This window comes from Lycium ferocissimum, chromosome 11 (genome assembly GCF_029784015.1).
Source record: "Lycium ferocissimum isolate CSIRO_LF1 chromosome 11, AGI_CSIRO_Lferr_CH_V1, whole genome shotgun sequence".
NCBI classification, from domain to species: domain Eukaryota; kingdom Viridiplantae; phylum Streptophyta; class Magnoliopsida; order Solanales; family Solanaceae; genus Lycium; species Lycium ferocissimum.
The window spans coordinates 66,312,043-66,322,835 of record NC_081352.1 but is presented as its reverse complement, the minus strand read 5'-3'; the positions used below and the strand labels follow the sequence as shown (position 1 = coordinate 66,322,835).

Genomic DNA, 10,793 nt, shown 5'->3' with positions numbered 1-10,793 from the left:
TTTAGGTGCCCAGATCGGGCACTAGTCACGGCCTACGGGGTTGGGTCGTGACACAAACACTAAAAGTTGGTAGAATTAAGGGTGTGAATGCTTCCCAAGGCTAGATAGAGGTTGAGAATCTCTTTGGTATCAAGTGGAGTTCTTCTCAAGTGAAGTAGTCTCATCCAAAAACCATCTCTACATAACCAAAGTAGTATTACATTTATTTCATGCTAGTAAGGTGTCGAGTAGTTGAAGAACTTGTATTAGAAAACAAGTATGGAATATAAGTTTAAGTATACAAATAAGGGTATGTTGGTTAAAAAGGTAGTTGAATTGTGATTCATGATGTAACATCAGTATAATCTTGTTATAAATGGTGCTAAGGATGTTGAGGAAGTATAATGTAACAATAGACATGAAGTTATATTATGGCCATGGTCATGGAGGATTCTGGAAATGAGTTCGAAAATTGAATAACGTTTAACTTGAGGGAATTTGCGTATTATGATATTATGGATGTCGTTGTATTGTTTGGGAGCTGTTTTGTTATATGAGAGAAAGTTTTCGAAACAAATGAAATGGTGCCTAATTTTTCGTTAGCCTTATCCGCTTTAGTTTAAGCTTAAGTATACCTTCAACAATCTAACCTTCGTACGAATCCCTTTGTATGTAGAATCTTAAGTCGGAAGGAAAGATTTTAGTTGACGTCGTTAAGGAGATACAAAGGTATGTAAGGCTATACCCTTTTTCTCCCAAGGCATGACCCCTATATTTTGATTCCATACATGCCATTCTTCATATTTTACTCTTAGAAATGCCAGAAGTCTATAGTTTCTGAAGGATCTTACGATGACTCCAATTCGAAAGATTTTCAAACCTAAAATTCTAAATGATTTCATGACGTGACTGAGTGGGCTATAAAGCATATGGCCTCAGCTTGTGTCTGAGCGAGCTATATAACATATGGCCCCAGGCTATAAAGCATATGGCTTCAGCTTATGTCTGAGCTATATAACATATGGCCCCAGTTCATGTCGTGGATCATCCAAGATGAGACCTAACATTGATGATGACGTCATAATGTACTCGGAGGTTTACGACCTTACGTCACTCCGAGAAAGCGCACTTTTATTTCGGCTCTCATGCATGCTACGTATATTATATATATATATATATATATATATATATATGATATCCATATGTATATAGGGGACATGGGGAAAGTTGAGGCGCTATAGACGCATAGACACTTGATCAGCTGGCATATTATGATATCATCCCGGACACGGGATGCCCGGACGCGGGATGCCCGGATGCGGGATGCCCGGACGCGGGCTATATGGGTGATGGATCGGGCTGTACGTTCCACGACAATATATTTATATATGATGATATATGGATCGGGCCGCATGTTCCGTAAAGAATACATGATTTGATATTTTACGCGTATGCACGCATGCTCCGCCTTAAGAGGCAAGCAAACCAAATATCTTTTCATCTTTATTTTATCTTCTTGTTCTCCTCGTTACTTTTGATGCATGCCTTACATACTCGCACATTGTTCGTACCGACATCCTTTTCCTTTGGATGCCGTGCTCATGCCCACAGTAGACAGAGACGACCCGCTCTTCCTTAGGAGTCGATCCGCTTGCACCGGAGCAGTTCTATAGACCGAGGTGGCCGTCTCTGATATATTCTTTTGTGTATATATTTGGATATGATGGGGTCCTGTCCCATCTCCATGACCTTAGAGTTTCAGTTAGAGGCTCGTAGATACTCGTATGTGGGTAGCAGAGGTTATGTGACTCCTGATGTATACTTTGCATATTATTCTTTTGCTGCCGTGAGGGCTTATATATGCAGATATGTGTACCTGTTTTATGGAGCATATATGTGTACAGGTTAAGACGATAGTAGTATGATGTGTGGTGCTCGGTAGCCAGCTCCGGGTACCCGTCACGGCCCTCTAGGCGGGCCGTGACATTCTCCTTCCGGCTTACAATTCTACATACAAAGGGGTTCGTACAAAGGTTAGATTGTTGAAGGTATACTTAAGCCTAAACTGAAGCGAATAAGGCTAACGAAAATTGGGCAGCATTTTCTTTGTTTCGACAACTTTTCCTCATATGATAAAACAGCTCCCAACAACACAACGATACTCGTAATGCCATGAATCATAATGTAACTACCTTTCCAACCAACATACCATTATTTGCATACTTAAGCTCATATTCCACACTTGCCCCTAATACAAATCCTTCAACTACTCAACACTATTATTAATATGACATAATTGTAAAACTCACCTTTGTTTATGTAGAAATAATCTTTGGATGAGAATACTCCACTTGAAAAGAACTCCACTTCAATACCCAAGAGATTTCCAACTTCTATAAATCCTTAGAAAGCATTCACACCCTTGAATCTTCCAATTTTTGGTGTTTGATCCTTAATTTCCCTCCTTGGATATGTGTTAAGGGGATATGGAGAAAGTTCTAGAGGTTTAGACAGTATTTGAGAAGTGGGAAATGAGAAAAAGAAGGAGAAACCGTGCATATATAAAAATAGAGTTCGGACCCGACCTGGAATATACGGTTCAATATACGGACCGTACAATTTATACGGTCCGTATATTGGACCGTATGTTTCCTCCGTAAAACCTCCAGAAAATCACCCTTCACTGGAAGGGTTCTACGATGTATACGGCCGTGTAAAATATACGGTCCGTATATATGGCCGTATAATCCCCAATTTTTTCCGAATTCATTCTCGTCACTTCGTTTGATCTCGAATCCTTATGGAACCTTCTTGGTACTTGTATAACACTTCTTTAATGATCTAAAAGACATTATAACTCGTCCTCAAGACCTCACTAAATATTCATTAGTTCAACACCCCTAGAATCCTTCCCAAACATAACTTATACTCCGATTCCTTTGACGAACCTAGTTTCACCAAGTCCTACGACTTAAAAAATCTTATCGTATATACGTTAAGGCCGCCAATCACCCTTGTAGTCGTGAAGGTCTCGTGCCCGCCTTAACTGATGTCAGTCTATTCATGACACAACGACATGAAATTGCCGAGGTGTAACATATTTGTGTTACTTTTCATCGTTAGCATTCGTTTTTGCAAGTAAAGGTTACCCTACTACTTTCTAGCAACCTCACTTTGTTGAGAAGATCTTGTATGATCACAGAAGCATCCTTTAATTTGCTCCTCCTTAAACTCTCTTCTTCCTTAGCCCGCTGTCTTCTTTCTTCTATAAGCATGCGAGCTAGAGTCTCACTCCTAATGGCGGAAAACCTATTGTAAACTATTCTTAGTACTATTATTCTCTTCTCTCAAGTCATTGGACACAGTATCTTCCATCTTCATAACTGGATTTCCTGAAGTTTGGCCAGTTTGCCGAGTTGGTATACACACTTGCTGAGTTTGATTTCTTGCTTGTGTTGAAGATTGAACTGGCAATGAATTCTCTTGTTCTCCTCCAGTGGATTTTGATTTAGATATGTCAACGTGATAGGTTGTGGGTCCGATGTTGGAGCTAGACGGGGAACATGATTTTCTTTTAGGTGCATAATCGTTTCCTGGAGTTTGATCAATTTGCCTAGTTGGTACACACACTTGCTGAGTCTGATCTCCAGACATAGTTTTACGTCTTGCTTGTATTGGAAAATGAACCGGGTATGGCACTTTCCTGGACCCTACATAAACACAGGATGCTTCGTGCACTGAACTGTCCTATACTGAAGAATGAACTGGTCCCATCTCGCATTCTGCTCCGGAGGATCTCAATTTAAAATTATTGTCATGATAGGTTGTGTGGCTGACGTTGGAGCTAAAAGGAGGACATGAATTGCTTTTAGGCGCAGAACAGGCGTTAGATTCTTTCTCATCAGGAGAGACAGTACTGTTCTTGCGACGCTTAGCATAACCAATGAAATGGCAGTTTGAAGACCAATACTTCTTCTGCATAACTTGTAAGCGGGCCTCGAGTCTAGCAAGGACGATTGTGCACTCAAAGCCCTGTTTATCATGAGCTGGTTCAACAAAATTAACTTCTAAGACGCCTATCACATCGCGACCATCGCTCCCAGCAGCATTCCACACCCTCCAGAAAGGCTTAATGAGCCTGTTCGTGTTATAAACATTGAAACCTTGAATATTAATGTGATGTTTTGCATCTTTCACAAAACCAATAGTTACCGCAGCTACAGATGTTTCATAACCAATGGATTGTGGTCTGTATGTAACCTCCTTGGAAAGCATCATGTTGTTCACCAAATTGTGATGTTCCACATCTTTCCCCCTCAAAATTATTCGAAATCCAGGAGCAAGCCTTAGATACAAAATTGAAGCATAACTCCTTACAAAATGTTGATAAGTTAGAAAATGCTTGGAGTTAGGATATTCTTTCACCATTTCAATCCTCTTTTCGTCTCGACTAACGCCCCTGATTTGAATATCTTATGGATCGGTGTCAAAGTCAAGCTCCGTGGTTCCTCCTTCATCCTCCCAAAGATTGTATTTGATAATTCGCGTGCCTTGATCACCTTTCAATAACTCAAACTGCTGGAAGAGATCCTCTTCGCTCTCATAAGCAGACCATTGTACTATCGTCGCCGAATTCCTTTTCCAATCATCAGCTGAAGATCGAACAAACATCTCCCAAGTCGCTCCAGTCTTAACAAAATCAATCATAGGAACAACAATATCTTCTTTCCCCGTGCTCCTTAAAAAAGTATACGACAACATCCCAAGTGTCAACGTGCTCGTTGCTCTGTCTCTTCCCCGAGAAAACATAATCACATCGGCCCCTAACCTTATACTACTCGTTTTGAAACCGTTTCCATACTGTCCAATAGTGTTTGCTAATTTGCTTTTTGCTGAATATCCAAGAGACATACACTGACGCATTCTATCAGGAGTCATTCCGCCGCCATTGTTGTAACAGAGAAGGAAGAAGAAGTAAAGATCGTATTTTTATGATTTTATTAGTTAGGGGATTTCAATCTAATTTGGGCTTCACAGATGGGTCAGAAAAGAGGGCCTTTTGTTTAGCTAGTATTGGGCCTAAAGCCTGACCCAGAATTAAGATAGTTTTTTATTCAATATAGCCCAAGGCACGTGTAGCCTGTTAAGTGGGCTTAGTAGTGTCCTTTGTATAGAGGTTGTAACGGATTTGCAGGATATGCTATGATGAACCTGAAATTTCTATTTTATTCTTGTATTTCTTTTTGCAATTAATTATCTAAAAATTCCCAAAAATAGTCTAATCCTCACAATTTGGTATCAGAGCCACGATTTTGGCTCAACATTGGCGGCTAATGATGTGATGACTCGCACTGCAGAAAACGCAGAGAATCTAAAAACACTGGAGAACAAGTTCATCACATTCACTGAAGAAACCGGCAAAAAGTTCGATCAGATTCAGGCGAAACAAGACTTGTTCAGTACTAAACTCGACAAAATGAAAGATTTCACTGCATCTTCCAAACGGGTAGAAGAGATGCTGATGAACTTGGGATTAGGTGATAGAACTTCAGGACGGAGACCAACGGTCGTTGCTATGGCGGCGGCACGGGCGGTTACAAATCGAGAAGATGGGCAGTCCTCGATGGGAAGTCTAAGAGCTTAAAACCCCACCTCTCAACATAACATGACCTTAACTGCTTTTAGAAATCTGGTACTGCCCTCATCTCCCTTACCAAGAAACCGTAACTTTTCTTCCATTCAAACCCCTTTCACTACGAGACCCTTTTTCCGTTCACCAAGCCCAATCACCTCCTTCACAAAAACACCATTAAACCCTACTGCCACAGCCTACAGACCCCCTCGTACCGTCACCACAATACCACCCCCTCCAACCCTAAGCCACTATGACTCAAATTTCGCATATATACCCAGCCGACCCAACCAAATGAGTAACCAAATCCCTTTTGGTTCATTTTCGCAAAATGCTTCTGGCCGGTACACTCCGAGCCCACAATATTCCACGGCCGATCACTACGAAGTGGTTTGGGAGGGCCCTACTAGCAAAGCTTGCCTTTTCGGAATTTGACGAACTAAACCCCAGAGGGTGGATTCGAAGGTGTGAATTTTTTTTTTTTGACCTCTATCGTACGCAGATGAGGCCAAATTAACGTATGTGACCTTGCACTTGAAGGACTTTGTAGACAATTGGTATGATAGCTATGTGGTGGACCATGAAGGAAAGGTCACTTGGGCAAATTTTTGCTTAGATATTTGTCAACGTTTTGGAAATTCCTTACTGGTTAATATAGTAGCCGAATTTAATCGGTTAGAACAAACAAAGGATGTATAAAGTTACCAACGGAAGTTTGAAGAGTTAAGGTGCCTAGCAACTTTAATTAATCCGGGTTTAAAAGAAATTTATTTTGTGTATTGTTTCATTGGGGGATTAAGTCCGGCTATACAACCCTTAGTACAAAATGTTAACCCGCCGACCTTATTAGAAGCCTATAAAAGCGCCAAATTGTTTGAAAAATCCATGATTGCTTTGTATAAACAAATTTCGTCCAAGCTTACTCCAAAAGGCAGCCAGACCCATTCTAAATTGGCCCCATATCAGCCCAGTTACAGAGCACCAACAGTAGTTAATACTAAAAGGGTTAGTGCTGCCAAACCTTTAACCATTGAACAAATGAGGGAAAAGAGTTTGTGTTTCAAGTGTCATGACAAATATTCACCTGGTCACCAATGCAAACCCAAAGTGCTGCAATTGTTGGAGGTGAAGAATACATCGATGCACAAGATGTGTTAGAACCCATGGTGGAAGAGGGCCAACAGACCCATGAAGAAGGGGAGGTTTCACTGTTGGCATTAATGGGTCGCAATAAGGCCCCATCGACCATCAGAATCGAAGGGTGGGCCAAGAAACACAAAGTGGTTATATTAATTGATAGCGGGTCTACACACAGCTTTGTGGCCCCCCAGATTGTCAAGAACATTCAGGCCTAAATCGAAACGTTACCTCGTTTGCTAAGGGTCAAAGTTGCTAATGGCCAATTTGTGTTTTGTGATAAGAGTTGTAACAATTTTAGTTGGGTAATGCAAGGGCGTAAATTTAAATTTGCTATGCAATTACTGAAAGTTGGGGGTTACGATATGGTCCTTGGTATGGATTGGGTGGATTCGGTTGCCCCTATAATACTCCACACAAGACCAGCGAGTATTTCTTTCTTTCGTGACTCAAAGTTGATCACACTGCAAGGCATCACTGGGTCATCAGACATGGAGATTATTGAGGCAAAAGGAGTGGACAAGGTGATTGGAAAAGGACAATGCAGTTATATAGCTCAGTTGCTACTTGTACCTGTGACGCCTAACCCGATGGAGGAAATTCCCCAAGTAGTAATGGAGTTATTGAACCGTTACGTTGACCTTTTTAAGGAACCAACTGAACTTCCCCCTCTACGAGCGTGCGATCACCACATCGAATTATTACCTGGCTCCAAACCATTGAACTTAAGGCCTTATCATTACTCTTTTGAGCAAAAGAATGCAATTGAAGATATAGTGGCAGAAATGCTTAAGGCTCAAACTGTGACCACGAGTGTGTCCCCATTTGCATCACTGGTTCTATTAGTTAAAAAGAAGGATGCGATGTGGAGATTATGTGTGGATTATCGCCGACTTAATGAGATAACATAAAAATAAATACTCGGTCGGTGGTTGAAGATTTACTTGATGAATTGAATGGGGCAAATTATTTCTCTAAGCTAGATTTACGCTCGGTTATCATCAAATCCGTATGCAACATGGGGATGAGCACTTGACCTTGAAGACTCATGGCTTGTGGGAATTCAAAGTTATGCCATTTGGGTTGACGAATGCCCCGGCCACATTTCAAGCGCTAATGCACCAGATTTTTGGCCCCCATTTACGCAAGTTCGTTTTGGTATTTTTTGATGACATCCTTATTTATAGTACAAATTTGAAAGATCATGTGGTACATTTAGAGATAGTGTTCGACATTCTAAGGCTTAATAAGTTATTTGCTAAACGTTCTAAGTGTACATTTGCTCAAAAATCCGTTGAGTACTTGGGCCATTTGATCTCGGGTGATGGGGTCAACACTGATGTAACAAAAATCAATGCAATGCTGGATTGGGCTAGGCCCAAGTCAATAAAATAGTTGCGAGGCTTTTTGGGCAGGCTATTACCGACGATTTATCTAGCACTACGCTCTCATTAGTAAGCCACTAACGAACCTGTTGAAAAAGGGTAACTTCCAATGGTGTGATGAAGCAACAAAAGCATTTGATGAGCTTAAGCAAGCTATGGTTTGTGCTCCGGTGTTAGCAACGCCGATTTTAGTATTCCTTTTGTCGTTGAGGTGGATGCTAGTGGTAAAGGGTAGGCGCGAGTTTTTGACTCAAAAGGGGAGACCAATTGCATTTTTAAGCCAAGTTCTTAGTTCCAAACACATGGGACTATCAACTTATGAGAAAAAGCTAATTGCATTGTTAGTTGTTATGGATAAATGGCGCCAGTATCTTCAACCCAGCCACTTCATCATCAAAACAGACCACTTTAGCCTAAAATTCCTAATGGATCAACGGATAACCACAACCTAAAAACACAAAGGAGTCACCAACTTGTTGGGCCTAAGTTATGAAATACTGTATAGAAAAGGGGCTGATAATGGGGCAGCTGATGCACTCTCTAGGAAGCACGAAGATGCCGCGATACATGGTCTTACTACCACACAGCCCTTGTGGATAGAAGACATCCTAGAAAGCTACAAGGATGACACTCAGGTTCAGGATCTGCTCACCCAATTAGCAGTCAATTCAGTGGCATCAACAGAGGTTAAACTTGAACAAGGAATTCTAAGGAGGAAAGGAAAAGTATGGGTGGGTACCAATGGCCAGCTTGGAGAAAAGCTAATTGGGGAATTGCATTGCACACCATGGGGAGGGCATTCAGGACATAAACCAACGGACTGGAGCAAATGGCTATCTCTTGCAGAATTTTGGTACAACACCAACCATCACTCAGCCATAGGGATGACACCCTTCAAGGCCTTATACGGTTACGAGCCACCACTGCTGTCCTTCGAGCTGATTGCTCAAACCAAGTTGGATTCCGTTGACCAAATCCCGAGAGAAAGACAACTGATGAGTAAAGTGCTACAAGATAACCTCATAAGAGCTTAGAATCGTATGAAACACTATGCTGACAGTAGAAGGACAGAAAGAAATTTCGAAGTGGGAGAGTGGGTGTTCCTTAAATTACAACCCTACAGACAAACATTAGTGGCTTTGAGAAAAAATATCAAACTTTCAGCAAGGTTCTTTGGACCCTATGAAGTGATTCGCAAAGTAGGACCAGTTGCTTATGAACTCCGTCTTCCTCAAGAATCCAAGATCCACCCCGTATTCCATGTATCGCTATTGAAGAAAAAGGTTGGCGACAAGGTTTTACCTTCAAAAGATCCTCCTTACTGCACCAACGAAGGACTGATTTTGACAGAGCCGATGGCTATTCTAGAACGTCGCATGATAAAGGGGAAACAGAGCCAAAGGACAGATCCTTGTTCAATAGGCTAATCTCCCACCAGATGAAGCAACGTGGGAGGATTACACTATCATCAAATCGCAATTTCCAAACTTCGTTGACTGAAAATGAGAAGGGAATTTTTAAAGGGGGATGGAATTGTAACAGAGAAGGAAGAAGAAGTAAAGATCGTATTTTTATGATTTTATTAATTAGGGGATTTCAGTCTAATTTGGGCTTCACAGACGGGTCAGAAGAGAGGGCCTTTTGTTTAGCTAGTATTGGGACCAAAGTCTGGCCCAGAATTAAGATAGTCTTTTATTCAATATAGCCCAAGGCACGTGTAGCCTGTTAAGTGGGCTTAGTATTGTCCTTTATATAGAGGTTATAACGGATTTTTAGGGTATGCTATGATGAACCTAAACTTTCTATTTTATTCTTGTATTTCTTTTTGCAATTAATTATCTAAAAATTCCTAAAAATAGTCTAATCCTCACAATTGTCTTTAACTAACAACATTTTGCTCCTCTGGTCTTTCTTGTTGTCCAGCACGTCTACGCTTACATACGTAGCTCCATTGCAAACCTCATCCATCGCGTTGTCCAGAAGCTCAGCAAAAGCACCCAAAGCCCATTTATGACTGGTAGCATTTGAATGCAGGAATTTTGGATCAACTCTCACATGATCCATGCCAACTGTTTGATCATTACCCCCAACCACATCCTCTTTATTGCCATCATAATCTCCAGCTTTCCAAAATTGTTTACAACTAGAGATTGGAATAGCAGGGGAAGCTACCAACTCATTACTGCTTGAAAAAGGTACAGAACAATAATTCTCAACCTTTGGACGAACCGATAAAGGATCAATAATACTAGATTGCTGCACTTCAACTTTCATCTTCTTGATAGGACTTCCTTCGATATCGTTGAAATAAGAACCAAAACCATAACTGGTAATAGGAATCATATGCATAGCTGTGTTTGTGGGGACATTGGTAGTGTTCTGAATATTGTCTAAATCATCTGTTACATCGATGATTTCTTGCTTGATCTGTTAGAACCCGTATTTGGTACATTGGAACAATCCGGATTAACTATGATAAGTTAAGGTCCAAACCATTCTGGGATGCAAAGTCGAGACTTTTGACCTTCGATTTTATTTTGAGACATAAGTTGTGCATGAATTTGTTTGCATGGAACAATTAGGAAAATTTGGGACCAAAATTGGAATTAATGAAAGATGGAAATCATGCAAAATAAGGCCCTTGGCCGTGTGTGAGTGGG

The 10,793-nt window shown here is 40.9% G+C and overlaps 1 protein-coding gene across 1 annotated transcript; it reads right to left on the bottom strand.

The window, feature by feature from the left end:
- Positions 1 to 3,726: 3,726 nt before the first annotated feature.
- LOC132038588 (protein MICRORCHIDIA 7-like) lies at positions 3,727 to 10,482 on the bottom strand. Its single transcript, XM_059429239.1, is given in 2 exon segments — positions 3,727 to 4,931; positions 10,011 to 10,482. Coding segments are annotated over 2 exon segments (1,677 nt in total).
- Positions 10,483 to 10,793: the final 311 nt, after the last annotated feature.